This window comes from Erythranthe guttata, chromosome 10, assembly GCF_056151865.1.
Source record: "Erythranthe guttata isolate IM_541 chromosome 10, IM_541, whole genome shotgun sequence".
NCBI classification, from domain to species: domain Eukaryota; kingdom Viridiplantae; phylum Streptophyta; class Magnoliopsida; order Lamiales; family Phrymaceae; genus Erythranthe; species Erythranthe guttata.
Window position 1 is genome coordinate 4,764,163 of NC_142542.1, and position 16,095 is coordinate 4,780,257.

At 35.6% G+C, this 16,095-nt stretch overlaps 4 protein-coding genes across 5 annotated transcripts; 3 read left to right on the plus strand and 1 right to left on the minus strand.

The window, feature by feature from the left end:
• Positions 1 to 1,191: 1,191 nt before the first annotated feature.
• LOC105949903 (putative clathrin assembly protein At5g57200) lies at positions 1,192 to 4,909 on the plus strand. The gene is made up of 15 exons (XM_012973207.2): positions 1,192 to 1,619; positions 1,773 to 1,842; positions 1,932 to 2,029; positions 2,127 to 2,265; positions 2,347 to 2,477; positions 2,585 to 2,677; positions 2,775 to 2,825; positions 2,921 to 2,986; positions 3,059 to 3,124; positions 3,222 to 3,302; positions 3,400 to 3,480; positions 3,588 to 3,776; positions 3,888 to 3,966; positions 4,077 to 4,201; positions 4,341 to 4,909. The coding sequence occupies exons 1-15, from the start codon at positions 1,539 to 1,541 to the stop codon at positions 4,773 to 4,775; spliced, it is 1,785 nt and encodes a 594-aa protein (XP_012828661.1). The 5' UTR covers positions 1,192 to 1,538; the 3' UTR covers positions 4,776 to 4,909.
• Positions 4,910 to 5,534: 625 nt separating this feature from the next.
• On the plus strand, positions 5,535 to 7,912 carry LOC105950027 (uncharacterized). Of its 2 annotated transcripts, none has more exons than XM_012973349.2 (3): positions 5,535 to 6,105; positions 7,360 to 7,502; positions 7,616 to 7,912. In XM_012973349.2, exons 1-2 carry the CDS (start codon positions 5,550 to 5,552, stop codon positions 7,464 to 7,466), a joined length of 663 nt encoding a protein of 220 aa, XP_012828803.1. In that variant the 5' UTR covers positions 5,535 to 5,549; the 3' UTR covers positions 7,467 to 7,502; positions 7,616 to 7,912. The 2 variants fall into 2 exon arrangements, with proteins under 2 accessions (XP_012828803.1, XP_012828804.1); XM_012973350.2 differs by having other exon boundaries at positions 7,631 to 7,912.
• Positions 7,913 to 8,916: 1,004 nt separating this feature from the next.
• LOC105949971 (uncharacterized) lies at positions 8,917 to 10,889 on the plus strand. Its single transcript, XM_012973285.2, has 5 exons — positions 8,917 to 9,158; positions 9,651 to 9,856; positions 9,948 to 10,202; positions 10,288 to 10,442; positions 10,574 to 10,889. The coding sequence occupies exons 1-5, from the start codon at positions 9,075 to 9,077 to the stop codon at positions 10,729 to 10,731; spliced, it is 858 nt and encodes a 285-aa protein (XP_012828739.2). The 5' UTR covers positions 8,917 to 9,074; the 3' UTR covers positions 10,732 to 10,889.
• Positions 10,890 to 11,011: 122 nt separating this feature from the next.
• On the minus strand, positions 11,012 to 15,105 carry LOC105949972 (Ypt/Rab-GAP domain of gyp1p superfamily protein). The gene is made up of 5 exons (XM_012973286.2): positions 14,379 to 15,105; positions 13,883 to 13,986; positions 13,411 to 13,587; positions 11,458 to 13,217; positions 11,012 to 11,350 (listed from the first exon to the last, which is right to left on the minus strand). Exons 1-5 carry the CDS (start codon positions 14,543 to 14,545, stop codon positions 11,198 to 11,200), a joined length of 2,361 nt encoding a protein of 786 aa, XP_012828740.1. The 5' UTR covers positions 14,546 to 15,105; the 3' UTR covers positions 11,012 to 11,197.
• Positions 15,106 to 16,095: the final 990 nt, after the last annotated feature.

The following is a 16,095-nucleotide window of genomic DNA, read 5'->3' on the forward strand; positions in this document are numbered from 1 at the left end:
TTTTGCTACTTATTCTCGGCCACCCCTACTAGTGCACACATGAATTAATTAAATTCAATGTGTGCAATCATGAGTGTAGAAGTCTTTTTAGGGGTCAATTTTAAGTTTTAATGAGTAGCATTCTAAGCATTATCTAAAAAGAACATTTACTTTACCTTTGATTTGACCCGCAACTTTGTTTAAATACTCATTTAGACCCATCTCTTTTTTTATTTCAGATATTAAATATTTTTGCAATTCAGCTTGAAGAGCATTTGAGACTGACTGCTTTTACTTTTTCGTTCTTTTGATCTTAACTTCAAGATTCATTTCACGTGACTTGAGACTTCCAATTACTTCATCTAATCTCATTAAGTATGTGTATTTAGCTTCTTCGATGACAATCGTCACCGTTATGTTGAATCTTTCAAGAAGTGTTCTCGGGACTTTGTTCACCAATGTTTCATTGCTTAGAGGGTCTCCCAATGGCTGAAACTCATTTGCCATATCGATCAACTTCTCGTTGTAATATTGAGAAATAGTCTCACTATCCTCAGTTCGTAACCTCTTGAACTTTGACGAAAACAGTCTGAGTTTGGTCCTTCTGGCTCTATCAGACCCTTCACAATATAATGTAGTTGTAGAAGATTCTAAACTTCTTTCACAAACGTACAAATTGAGATTAATTTGAACATTGTAATGTCAATTGAGTTGAAAATGACATTCAATGCTTTGGAATTGTAGCTGATAGTCTGCTTGAAGCCCACTCAATTCTCACCATTTTCATCAATCGTAGTGGGTGGACTGATCTCCGGACTCTTTCATCAATGGATTTTAACAGTAGTACATCTTTTATCGTGTATGTTTATTCAATTATTCTACTTGATATTGTATGTTTATTTGTGTCACGTAGCATACGTCTATACAATAATAAATTAAAATCATTATCGACAAATAAAATATCGAAAATTTCTAATATAATCAAATAAAAATATTATTAGGAAGGATAGGGGTTGATTAGTATCAAATTGAACCAACTTCTTGAACCAAGGACCGATTCTTGCATGTCTTAATAATCAATTTTGTGATTTTGTCATCTATGCCAAAAGATATAATCCAATTATATATATATATAAAAATCAAAAAATAAATAAAAAAAAGCCCATGATTGGGAAGAGGCTATAACTTCCAACAACTAACAAACGACCAAAAGTACAACTGTCACACATCATTCCTCATTCCTCACACGTGCGAAATAAAATGTCCTAAAACAGATAATAGATAGATTATAGATAGAGAGAGAAAGAAAGAATCAATTGATCTTCTTTTTCTTTCTTTTGGTTATATCCAGAAGAAGAAAGGATGAACATACATGCATGCATCACAATTGAGAAACCCTTTTCTCTCTCTTAAATCTCTCTCATCTGTTCATCACCCGAGATTTAATTCCACTGGGGATTATTATTAATTATTATTAATTAATTAATTAATTAATTAATGGTGAATGATATATGTTAATTAATTCATTCATTCATTCACTCTGCAATTTTGATATATAAATGGAAAGTTTCAGAAAAGCATATGGTGCTCTAAAGGACTCCACCAAGGTTGGCTTAGCCAATCTCAACAGTGAATTCAAGGTTCGTTTTCCTAACGTACGCTTTTCGATTTTCCTGATCATGGCTTTTTTTTTTTTTCTTTTTTTTGCATTTATATGTAATTTTGTGGATGCAATTTCTAAATAACTAAATCTGTTTTTTTGGGGTTCTTTAAATTTTTATTATTATTACAAGGATCTGGATATTGCGATTGTCAAAGCAACGAACCACGACGAATGCCCCCCTAAAGAGAGGCATGTTAGAAGTGCGTGCAATTTAATTTTTTCGTTTCGAGATTTTTCTATGTAGTTTAGATTAAACAATCCTTCATTTTTTCGCATTTTTTTCTCGTAGAGATATTTGCAGCGGTATCTATAAACCGTCCACGAGCTGACGTTGCGTACTGCATTCATGCACTTTCGCGCAGATTAGCAAAGACGCGCAATTGGATCGTAAGTTTTTTTTTTTTTTTTTTGTAATAATTAATTAATGATGATCATAAAATAAAAGTTGATGGTTATTACATAATTAAAATATTACAAAATTCAGGTAGCAATAAAGAGTTTGATAGTTATTCATAGAACACTAAGAGAAGGAGATCCTACATTTAGAGAAGAATTACTACAATACTCTCACAGAGGAAAATTGCTACAAATATCCAATTTCAAAGATGACTCCAGCCCTCTCGGTAATTAAATTAAATTAAAAAAAAATCGATTTTTCTCGACTAGTAAATTTAATTTAATAAATATATACACGATGCATTCAGCTTGGGATTGCTCTGCTTGGGTTCGTACGTACGCACTCTTCTTGGAAGAAAGACTCGAATGTTTTCGGACGCTGAATTACGATATAGAAGCTGACAGAGTACCGAAATCGGCTCCCGGAGTAGTTTCCAAGGCATTATTTATTTTATTTCATTTTATTTTATTTTCAAATTATAATTAAAATTAATCAAGTGTTACTTATTTCCTTATTTTAATTTTTTTTTGTTTGTTTTTGTGTAGACATATAGCAAGACGCGGTTAATGAACGGTGACGAATTGTTGGACCAGCTACCTGCATTGCAACAGCTTCTGTATCGCCTCGTCTGTTGCCAGGTAATTAAACATTATTCGATATGTTCGTCGATTCTATTTATTTATTTATTTTTATTTATTTTTATTTATTTTATATGTGGTATAATAAATTTTGCAGCCTGAAGGATCAGCCTGCCACAATTTTCTGGTACAATATGCATTGGCTCTGGTAAGAAATTTACTGTGAAATTCTGTAGTTTTAAAAATCAATTGTTATTAAAAAAAATTTGGTGTTGAAATTGGTGCAATATTTGGTGATGCAAGGTACTAAAAGAGAGCTTCAAAATATACTGTTCGATTAATGACGGTATCATTAATCTCGTCGACATGGTAATTAAAATCTATTTTACATCCATCTGCATTTAATTAAAAAGTTGTACTAATACTCATCAAGGAATGCAGTTCTTCGAAATGCCGAAACACGACGCAGTGAGGGCTCTAAACATTTACAAGAAAGCCGGAAAACAGGTCTGTTTTAATAACATCTCGCGAAACCGCAACAAAGTATATTTCGAAAACGCCACTAGATCACAACGATAACTGATCTTTACGTTGGTTTGTCTAGGCAGAACATCTAGCCAATTTCTACGGATTCTGCCGAAACTTGGAACTTGCTAGAACCTTCCAATTTCCTACACTAAGACAGGTTCTAATTCGTCACCTTATTTTTTTTATTCCCATATTACCCTTCTGTCTATATATACACGGCTTTTTCGATAATATATGTATGGTTGAATATGCAGCCGCCTCCGACATTTCTAGCAACGATGGAGGAGTATATAAGGGAAGCACCTCAAACAGGCTCTCTTTCACATAAAAGATTGGTAATTACATATTTTCTCGATTTTTTTAATCGCTCGCTATTATCACGACTTTGCCACTTACTTTTGATTATGTGTGCATGTTATATATATTTTGTATGGTATTATAGGAATATAGAGGAACGGAAGAAGAACCGGAAGAAGAACCCGAGACGCCACATCCACAAATAGTCGAGAAAAAAATCGAAGAAACCGAAGTCAAAGAAGAGATACAAGAGGAGCCGGAACCCGAGCCGCCTACGATCGAAGAAGAAGTTCCTGTACTGCCAGTAGTAGCTGATGAGCCTGCAGATTTGCTAGCAAGTTTCCTTTTTCTATATTTTTCAATTATTATTTACTTATTTATTTATTTTTTCGCAATTTTTTTTTTAATTTCAAAAATTAAATTCTATTATGCAAATTTTGTGCAGGGGTTGAATAATGAAGTACATCCACATGCCTTAAAATTAGAGGAAAGCAATGCATTAGCCCTTGCAATTCTACAGCCTGGTCAGTAGTATTCTTTAATTTTTTAAATTTATTATTTATAGGGTAAATTACAACCGCCCCTGAGGTATGATCAAATTACGAGAAAACCCCTCTTATTTGAATAATTGCAGGCTATGATCCACCATCAAATAACAATGCACTAGTTGAGTTAGGAAAGACTTCTGGTTGGGAATTGGCTCTTGTTACTGCACCAAGCAACACTAGTAAACCCCATCAAGTTCAAGAAGCCAAAATGGTTTGTCCTCGGGGGCCACGGCCCCCGAACCCGTTTATTTTTTTTTTTTTTTTTTGCAAATAATATAGTAGTACTGAAGGCCTTGAAGGCCCCACTTCTCGTGTACTTTTATAATAATGATAATTATAATTATTATTAGGCCGGTGGATTTGACAACTTGCTGCTCGAGAGCTTGTACGAGGATAACGCGGCGCGGCGAACGCTGCAGCTGCACAGTGCGGGCTACAACACGGGCTATGGATACGAAGCGGGAACGGCGACCCAACAACAACAACAACAAAACCCGTTGGATCAAATACACGACCCGTTTGCGATGTCGAACAACGTAGCGCCCCCGACGAACGTGCAAATGGCGATCATGTCACAACAGGAGCAAATGATGATGATGCACCAACAACAACACCACCAAATGATGATGTTGCATCAGCCGCAGTATTCTTCCGGGGATAACCCGTACGGGGCCCACAACCCGTACGGGGCCCCGTATTCTTCGGGGGATAACCCGTTTGGCGACCCGTTCAATTATCCGCAGAGTAGTGCTATTCAACAACACAAGAACGACACTTTGATTTAGAGTTCATTTGTTTATTATGTATTTAATTAATTTCTTGATTTTTTCCTCCTTATTCTTTGATTCTTTTGGTACAAGTTTGATGGAGACTTTGTGATATTATACACAAGTGAACATAATTGATGGTATATTGTATATATATTATGTAAAAGTAGTGACGTAAGCAAGATCAATTAGTTTTGGCAAATTACGGTCAACAGGTCAAATTACGATTTTTTTTTTTTTTTGATAATTATAACTCTTGAATTATGTATTTTTTTTGGATAGACGTGAAAGACAATACATAATTGAGGGGATAGTTGTAATTATCAAAATATGAAGGAGCTTTTCGTAATTTAACTTTATCTTAGGGTGTTGGCCGTAATTTGCCCATTAATCTTTATTGTTGGTATAGTGTGATTGAATATTAATTAATCATTTTTGACCAACAAAGAAACATGGCCTAATCTTTATCTTAAAGTCTGGTCACGCCTTCGTATTTGAAAATATAAAGTGTTTGATTTTTTTTATTAATTGAATTTTATTTCTAATTATTTTTTCGTAAATGGCAATAAATGTATTTGCATTTGTATTTAAAAAAGCCAAAAAAAAAAAAAAAAAAAAAGAAAATCTAAGAAACATTGCACAAGATCTCATTGGGCGGGCCTCCGGAGGATCCAGATTTTGACCCTGAACCGGAATCCGGTTACCGGATCCGGATTTATCTAGATTCCCCGCACACACACACACACACACACACTTGATACACCTATATATACAGAAAAAAAAGATAGAGTAATGGGTAATTTATCACTCATTTATTTTCTCTCTCTAGAAACTGCATTTCACATCTTTCCATATTTTTCTCTCTCTAAATTTTCATTATCTATGGCGATGTCTCGATTTCTGTCCCAATCTCTCCTCCGCGCATCTCTCCGCCCTCCAACCGCCCTAATCAGCCACCACCGCCACCGCTCCAATAAAAGCCACCAGTCGCAGCTCATCGAGGTGGACCTCGACGGCGCGTCCTCATCGCAGTCGGATTCGCCGGAATCCTCCGCTGAGGTCATCACTCTCGGCATAAAAAAGCTCGAGGATGCAATCCACAGCATCATCGTGCGCCGCGCCGCGCCCGATTGGCTCCCCTTCCTCCCTGGGTACTCCTACTGGGTCCCACCGCGCGGCACCTCCATGCGCAACCACCCAGCCGGAAGTATGATTGAGGTCATCGAGAAATTAAATTCTTCTAGGGAAACGAGGAATCAGCGGCTACAGCGCGATTTGTTGTCGGAGGACGAGCAGATGTCCCTTACGTCTGCAAAAGGATGGCCTTCCACCGCTGTTTTCATCGAAGGTAATCAATTAATCAGGATCACTCGATTAATTGAGATTCGTTTTTGGGTGAAATGGATTTATAATATTGAAAGTAATAAATTTCTTATGGTTGTGAAATCTGATTGAATAATTATATACATGAAATAGGTTGTTTTGAATTTTGATTCAGGAATAGTCGATTTCCAGATCTAGAATGGTCGAATAAATGACGAATCAATTAGGTTTTCCGGACACTAACAGAATAAGAAAAAAACTTGCATCTTTACCACTCTCTCATGAGGAATTGAAATTAGGTTAATTTTTTAGGTTATGAAATTGGGATTCTCAAGTAGTATCCCAAGTGGAGTTATCAGCCATTCAATAACATATCATCATAAGTCAACTAGATGCCCAGAAATCCACTAGTTGTTAGCATGTAATTTCTCAGATGTGTTTTTTATTTATGAAAAATTAGAATTTTTTTTAGTATGGTTGTATTTAGGGACATTGGATTGGAGATGTGGATTAAGATTTTTGTCAAATTTCAGGTCTACAAACACTTTTTTTAGATGGTAAATAGGAACCTAGTAAACTCTTTATTTATCAAATTATCCTTTTGTGTTCGAGGTGTAACTAGTGGAATCCGATTAATGTTTCCCCAATCAATCATAAGTTTAAAGTAACGAAGGTGCCTTATAATAACTCGCAATTAGTTGGGGAAAAAAAACTAGTTTTGGCTTGCCACTACTTATATCAGGAGAAACTTAGAATTCTCTGCCATATACTACTCAGCATGGTCGAAAATCTCAATATGAAAGTTAAGCAATTAAAACCAAACATAGCTTTGTTGTTTCTAGTTGAGAATTTCTTTTACCGGTTAAGTTGATTATATCATCTAATCCATGGCCCAATAGAACATTGAAGAAAACAGAGCCAGAGGGAAAGGAGGGTTTTGATATATATATATATATATATATATATATATATATATATATATATATATATATATATATATATATATATATATATATATATATATTCGGATAATTTTCTACTGGAACTTTAAATCATCAATGAATAATCAGCTGTCCATAACTTGGTAATGTTTTAACTTTTCCGCCAATTAAAAGCTGATTTCAGCGGAATTTAGTTTGGACTTTGGACAGCTGGAATTTAGTTTTGAAGTGAAACAACTGTAATTTTTTGAAGAGGGCAATACTCATTTGTTTTACGACAGTTGCATATATATATATATATATATATATATTCTGATGTATGCTCTTTTGCAAAGCAGGTACTTCACCCGTACATCCTATACCAGTGGTGCAAATGAGTGTGACAATTCAAAATAACGAAGACAGTGCAGACGACGCATCTAGCTCCGAGGATGAGGAAGGATGAAACGTACCTATCATCGGATGTGTTCTGCCTCTTAAGGTGCGTTAGTTTGTGTGTTGACTTCTGTTTAATATATATTTAGAAAATTAAGATGTATTGTCGGTCTGAAAGTTACATGTCTTTGCTGGGGTATTTGTGTCTGATTTATGCAGTGCACACCATTGTAGATATCGAGAGAGTGGAGAAGGGGAAAACGGAGAAACGAAGATGAAGGAGAAAATGTGTACATATGGATCCTTTTGCAGAGCTTTGCATGGAGTGCTTTTGATGTTGTTCGACTTATTTATAAAAAACGTCTGCTCGGCAGCTTATTCTGCTTCCCTAGAGAATGTGTATATTATTATTAACATTTATGTTGTTTCTGCAAAATAGTTGTAGACTTTGTAGTTTTCTTTGCATGGTTAAAAAAAAATCAAATAACTGTCTGAATAAATTAAATGCTTTCTTTAGACTGCCTCTATTTATTTGCTGTTGGCTTGTTATTATTGCTGATTTCTTAGTTTTCAATTTTTTTTTTCTTTTTGGAATGAAACTAGAATGCATATAAAATTTCGAATTTTTAATTTTCGAAAATATTTCCTTCAAATGCTATTTGTATATCGGCCTTCGGATGTTATATTTTGGGGTTTTAGCTTGTAAATTCCTTTTGCGTAGTTTCATATACGTTTTAGTTCTCGCTCCTTATCTGTCTGAAATGTCTGAAATGCCCTTCACTTTGTTTCAAAATTCCAACTGCAATGTGAAGTTGAAGTCTAATCCCTTATATTTTTACCGAATAAACTGCAAATACTACCCCTGTGTTATCTCGAAATAGTGAAAACCCCCCTGTGATAAATAAACTAGCAAAAACCCCCCTGTGAAATTTAGTCAAAGGCATAAACCCCCCTAGCTGATTTTTTAGACTTGAAATGACAAAATTGTCCCTCAAAATGTATTTATATATATACATATTGTATGTATATTTCTTCTTTTTAATTTGTTTGTTTAGAAATAAAAAAAATAGCAAACAACTAAATTGATTGTTTTTTAAATAAAATAATTAAAATAATTATAAGATATAAGAATTTATTAATTGCAAGACTCCAGGGGTATTTGTGTCTTTTTATATCAAGTCAACCTTCAAATAGTTCCATAGGGGGGTTTTTGCTATTTAAATAATTTCACAGGGGAGGTTTTTGCTAGTTTATTTATCACAGGGGGGTTTTTGCTATTTCGAGATTATACAGGGGTAGTTTTTGCAGTTTACTCTATTTTTACCACATGTACCTTTTTTTTTTTCTAAAATGAAAATTATGTTCATTAATTTTTTTAATTTCAACTTCACAATTTAAAAAATCAAAATTAGTCTCCCTTCCAAACATAATTCCACCACTGAAATAATAATAAAAAAAATTAAATTATAAACAAATATTACTTTGTTATCCCAACAAAGATTACTTTAATATTTAAATTATATTTCAATTTAATTTTAAATAAAATAGAAACTTAGCGGCCAAACATAGCCTTGGCTCTTCCGTTACAAACAACGAAAGTGACTAAACAAAAGAAAAAAGGTAAAAATAAAAAAGCAGTCTTTTTGCCTCTTTGGAAATTTCACACAAGAAATTAACAATGGCGGAAGCCCCGGAAATGCAGCTCTTAAATTCATCCTCCGATAAACCTTCTTCTCAAGACTCTTTCAATCACCAAACCCAGGTTATCGTTCTCTCCATTTTTCTTCTTTCAGAATTTAGGGTTTCTTTTTGGTTAAAATTAATTTTACTTTTTGCGCATTTGATGTGGATTTTTTTTTTTTTTTTTGTTTGCGATGGGTTCTGTTGAGCTGTACTTTTTTCCTCTTATCATTTGCGTTTCCAGTTTCATTTTTCGTGGTGCAATTGTTTATGATTTTGCTTATATATAGATTTGATTTTTTTCAAGTGTTTAATCTATTTAAATTATACCATCAGCGTTTCTAGGGTTTTGCAAGTATTTGGGGATTTTCAGCTTAGGAAAACAGTTCACCGTAGATCGATTACTGTGATTTTCTTTTTTTTTTTTACACTTTGTGATTGGCTGAGTATTGGTGATGATGATTTGAGGTTTTATGTGGTGTTCTTACACTTCATTTTTTCTGTAAAATCTACCTGCATTTGCAGTGTTCATTTCGATTCTTATTTTATCTAATCTCTTACGATTCTGTCGCAGGCACCGGCATTTAATGGTTTAAATTTACCAAATGGGGATATCCCGTTTTCCGCTTTCATGTATCCTGGAATATTCCCTCCTCAACAGGATCAAGAACCGATGGATCGTGGGCCCGGCTTATATGCTGTTCCAGTTCATCCGTTTATGCAGCCTATTGTCGGAATTCCTTCCAATGCTCTCATCCCGTTTACCTACAATTTGCCAACGTAGGTTTCTTGCATTGTTTAACTGTTTTAGTTATTAAAAAAGACTGCCGACTATTTCTGCTAATTTCTGTGATATCAATATGCAATGCAGTACTTCTCCGGTGATCAGAGACGCGGTACAACCAGTGGACCCACCGGAGCAGCAGCAGCAGCTACAGCAGCAGCAACAACAACAAGTGGGACCCGCCGGAAGACGAGTTGTTGTCAGGGAATTTCGAATTGCTATTGCTATTCAGATCGATTTGTGGCTTTTCATAAAATTGGCTACTGCTGTTTACATGCTTAGCCGAGATGGATCCAGGCAGAGGCTTGTTTTCCTTTCGTTTCTTGCTGTAATTTTTTACTTGTAAGTAGTTAGTTCGATTTTTTTATTTTATGTTATTTATTTACTACTATTTTCGGGACAAATTATTATAATTTTTTGTTGGCAGATACCGAACCGGAGCTCTTGCACCAATGATACGAAAACTTAAGCGAAGAATGCGAAGGGTAGTTGGGCCCCACCACCCACCACAAAGGGCTGCTTTTCGAGCAAACAATTTACCTGCTGACGTGGTACGCGGAGATGTAAATGCTGGCGTAGCAGGTAAAAAAACAAAAGCACACACGATTATCTGGTTGTAGATATCTTGTATGCATGCATGTATTCGCTCTGTTATTAACCTCTCTTGCTCGTTTTTTTTTTCTGGTCTGAAAATATTATGTGATATGTGGTAGGAGGGGTAAATGAGAATAGGGCAACTGAGAATGAGCATGCAGGAGAAGCTGCGCAGGGAGAGGCGGGCAACAATCGGTTGCGGAGAATCGTGAAAGAGATTCAAATAATTGTTGTTGGTTTCGTTGCTTCACTTATTCCTGGCTTTTACAATGATTAGAATGTTAATTAAAGTCGAATTATGTATTTACGTAGCAATAGGATGTTTGTATGGATGTGATTGAACTGTTATAAATGCTTTTGCTGTCTTAACTGTGGTAAGATGAATGTGATTAAGACTGGTTTTGTATGCTTATTTAATGATGATGATTATTATTAGTGGTAGTATTATGATTATTATTTATTTATTATTCTTTTTATTTTTTTTATTTTACTTTTGGGCTGATGATTTGCAGATGAATTGATCAATTGATCACTGAATAATGCTAATTACACATCTCTTACCAATAGTGTTCATATTACCTGGATCAAGAATCTCTATTTTATACAACTTACAGCAAGACAATACTTTAAAAAAAAATATCGACTAGATACGAGAAAATGCCGAAGGGGGTATCGCTTATTCCTATACTCGAAATAATTAAAATGGAAGAAATGTGCAATGATTCATGAATGAAAACACATTCTCACATCTCAGAGAGAAGATTGCTGATTTTTCTAAGCTCTTTCAGTGCAGCCATGGCTGTCACTTGCCCTTTTCCGACAATACCACCATTCTTCGATAAATTATCAACGGACCCCGCTTGCCCTCGATCCTGCTGGAACACCGACTCAATCACCTGCAGCCAATCCCAAAGAAGAAACAAAAGGAAAAGAAAAAAATTCAACAATTTTAAAATAAAATAAACCACTCATACTGCAATTGCTGTTGAGATTGATTAGTTACCTGAATATTCTCAAGCATGGATTGACCAACATTCTTCAAATTAACCATCAAGTTTTGGTCAACCGTCTTTCCTTTACCGGTGGAAGAAACAGAAATTACATCTTTCTCCTCACCATTGCAAGAAGCTTTTGCAGTATCTTCACCACCACCGCTTCTTTCCGAAGTTCCTTCACTGCCGCCACTCCTTCCGAATTTCCACAGCCACTGAAATTTTCCGGCGAGAAGTTTCCTCTCCTTAACCCCCGTCTCTAATTTCCCTACAGACTCATCATCCACCGTACATTCTGCCGGCACATCATCGGTCGGATCAGAAACCGGAGGAGGAGCAGCGGAACATACCGGAATATTCACAGACGATGACTCAGCATCTTCGTTTTCGTCAGCCAACGAGTTCGATGCAACACTACTTCTCCCTGACTCATTCTCATTATCACTACGAACACGAGTCGTTTGATCCGAGGAATTCGAACAACTTTCTTCATTCGCTGAGCTGTCACGGTTCTTCTCATCAGCAACATTTTGTTCGTCCACCTCCACAGAAATGAGGGGGCCGACATCTTCTTCCTCCGCTCCTAGCTGGCGCGCCAGGTCATTCAACAGGCTCCTCCTAACAGATGGCTTCGGAATTTTCGTTCTTGCATTTTTGTTCGAAGATGACGGTGAAGGATCGGATTCGGTTCTTGACAAACGTAGCCTTACTTTTTCAGACCAACCCTTTATTCGATTTGGTACTTGTTCTCCTGCAAGACCCTTTTTCTGCTCTTCCTCCTCGTGCAAAACCCTCCATTTCTCTTCCCAATAGCTATCGGGTACCACAGTTAGAGGAGTTTTTGGAGAAGTCGAAGTCAAATCGAGCGAAACGGTATGACTCCTGGTCACCGTTGATTTCTTGTCATCATAAATCCCACTTCGAATCGGTACTGAAATGGAATTGTTCGCATCTAAAGCTAAAGGGTGTAAAGATTTCGCCTTTGTTAGAAGTTTCGCAAGCTTTATATCGTCGGGAAAATTCAACAATCTTTGAAGACACGCAGTAGCGTTTTCGGTGGCGAGCAAAGAAGATCTCAAATTGAGTATCATCGAAACTGCGAAGGCACAAATGAACGCCCCTCTAGGCGATTCAAGAACTCCAAAGTTTGACTCAGCATCATATTTGTTCGAATTTATATTTTCATATGCAAAAATCTCGTCCCATATTAGTAGAAGATCTTCCAAAGAAAATTCGCGTCCGAACAATACTCTCAGCCAACGAAGCGCGAAGTATTGTGGCTCAACTCCTAATTCAACTAGGTGTGTGTGGAGAGACGAATCAACGTTCGAAAGTAAGTGGTAAAGTGCAGCAGAAGCTTCGATTACAGAAGGAGAGAAAAATTCTGCCATCGCAAGGGCCCCACTGGAGGGCCCACTCATTAAAGAATCGAACATGGAATATGCATCGTGCTCAATAAATTTTTCAGACAGGACAATACCGAGTTCACCTTCTGCACCATAGGCATCGCTGAGCAGAACAATGGTTTGTATCTCTTGATCCAATTCACCAAGATTGCTAGGTTTGGAGGAACCGTTTTCGAATCGTTTGTCATCTTCTGAAGATTCGGAGAATTTCTTGAAATCGAATTTGTATGTCAAGTCGTTCTCGTGGAATGAGAAGCCGTCGAATTTGTCCACGAAATGGTCGTCGTAATTTTTCCTCACTTCCGAGAGGCGTTCGACGTCAACGTGAAGAACGTACAACAGGGGAGCCAAGAGTTCATGCATTCCTGTAAATAAAAATGGGACGAAATATATAAGTAGAGAATTTTAACAATTTAGACTTTCTGAAGAAAACAGCCCTAAGCAAGAAAAAAATGGCGCCAGTTTCAGAAATACCGTAATACATAAACTTGTGTGATGAATGACTGAAGCAAAATGACCATTATAATAGAATAACAAAGAATTATAATACAAACCTACCTTGTCTGTATCCATACTCAGGGTTTCTAAGGCACCAAAGCAATAAAATACGTCTTAACATGGCTTGGCATCCACTTGTCTGGAAATAGCTGCCTCTTTCAGGGTACAACCGTGTCAGGTCTTGATCGAGCGTTCTCTCTAGTTCTGCACTTCTGAAGAATCGGCCCCACATACTGTCTGCGAGATCAAAATGAAACACCTTAGACATATAAGCTATAGCAATTAGAATTTGTAAACTCAACCATCGTTAAATGTTGTTCTAGACAAGAATCGAATTTGTGGAAGTCACGTACAAGATTACCAAATCAAAGAAAAATAAATGAAGTGAAAGTTCGATGTTACGATGAGCATACAAAGCAGCATCAATTGAAGTAAATAACTCTTTATTCCAAGCATTTGTAAGATCAGGGTCAAAAGAATCGGAAGGTGACGATGCATGTAAAAGGAAATATGAAAAGCATAAAAATCGTACCAGGGTTTTGGGAGAGTGGATTGTCCATGACAAGATCGGGAGAAGTATTTCCATCTTTCGGCACATGTGGATCAACCAGAAGCCGTCTTCTTAAAGCAGCATACCTGTTTAAAATCACAAAATAAGTCCCGATTTCGTTGAAATTTTCAAGGGATTTTTCCACCAACTTGATATGGTTCAAGTTTTATATGTCAATTAGATAACTCAGCCAACATAAGAACTAAAGCAACATACCATGTATTACTGATTTAGGTTTCAACACTTGGGAAAACACGAAAAAGTCGGAATACATCTCCATCCAAAATGAAGTGCTTACCACAACCAGATAATTGGAAAATAAACAAATCCAAAGTTGAACAATCCAACAATTGTATATGACAACTTCTTGACAAGGAATATGATTTCATTATTCGAGGAAAAACATTACATCTTCGACCAGAAAAAAAACCATGGGAAAAAAAAAAAAACCCAAAATTGAAGAGTGAATAAGATTTACCTTCTCCGAGAATTGGCGGTAACACGGCGAAGATCGTCAATGGATGCAGAAGGGGAAGATGGCAAAATCCCCAAATCCACGCGCCATTGGACACCTCTAAGATCACCAAAGCGACGAGAACCTCCAGAAAACGACGCCGTTTCGGGCAATGCTGTATTTGTTGACATGTTTTGTCTAATCTTCTTCGATTGAAATTCAGCTGGAAATTGCTAGAATCCCCGAATACCTAGTTGGCCAAAACCATCAAGATCGTCCTTTTTATTGTTGAATCGAAATAGCTAGAGCTCAATAATTGGAATGTGTAATTGAGAAACAACAGATCGAGTAGCAGAAGAAACAAAATCAATTATGCGAGGGCAAAAAGGTTTTGGGCTGCGAAGAAAGAAGAAATATATTTCTATATATCAGTAGAAATACAGAAATCTAGAGAGAGAAAGAAGTCGTAGAAATCTGTGAACGTGATTTTTTCCTTCAAATCATATTAGCATGATATTATCTAATCAACCAATCAATCTTCTCTTTTTCCAGGAATATTTCTCCTTTTTCTAGAGAGAGAAACAAGAGAGAGAGAGAGAGAGAGAGAGAGAGAGAAATAGAAAGTTTGTTTTTCTTGGGTTAAAGAAAGAAAAAAAAAAAAAGCTAATTGTGGAATGTGGAGCGCTTTGGTGTGTTTATGTTTGCAACTTGTTAATGGCATTAATACTTCTGTTTGTTTGGTTGTCAGGATAAAATTAAATAATTTAATAAAAATCTAATTAATTTATTGTATTTTGGGATGTCCAATAAAAAGAATTTTTAGAAAGCAAAATAAGACATAATAATGTAGTATTTTTGGGTTGATCCACAAAGTTATTGGATTTACTAAACATCAAACGATATTTAATTATTCAGTTAATCATAATTAATCTCCTAATCGAAGGAGGTCTAAATAATCATAGTACATTTAAAATTATGCAATCATCATCTATTTTTATATCTTTGATTGGATTACTTTGTAGTTATAAAGTAGTTAAAAGGCTAATATATTTATCTGAAATGCTATTCATAGTGCGGTTTTTACCGGCTTGCAGTGCGATTTATTTCATTTGTAACTTTCCTAAAAAAAAACCAAATTCGCCCGCTATTTCGTGTATTATTACACGAAATCCACTCAATAATTTCGTGTCTTTTCACACGAAATAGCGGTGTTTATTGTTATAGAAAACGAAGGACGAAACTGTTAGATTAAAAAAAATCGTGTATTTCGTGTAAACGTACACGAAATGGAAGGCCATATTTCGTGGCGTTTTCTACGAAATGGAAGAGCATATTTCGTGGAGTTTTCTACGAAATGGAAGACCATATTTCGTAGATTTTTCCACGAAATATGAAGTGACATTTCGGTAAATTCAGTACGAAATAACTAATTGATTTATTTTTTAACTAACCAATTTATTTCAGACACTCAAATTGACATAAAAATTCAAATACAAATACAAATTGAACTACAATTCAAATACAACTACAAATTGATCTAAATTTCAAATACAAAATTGACACAAAAATTCAAATACAACTACAAATTGAACTAGAATTCAAATACAACTACAAATTGATCTAAATTTCAAATACAAAATTGACCTAAAAATTCAAATACAAATACAAATTGAACTAGAATTCAAATGCAACTACAAATTGAACTAGAATTCAAATACAACTACAAATTGAACTAGAATTC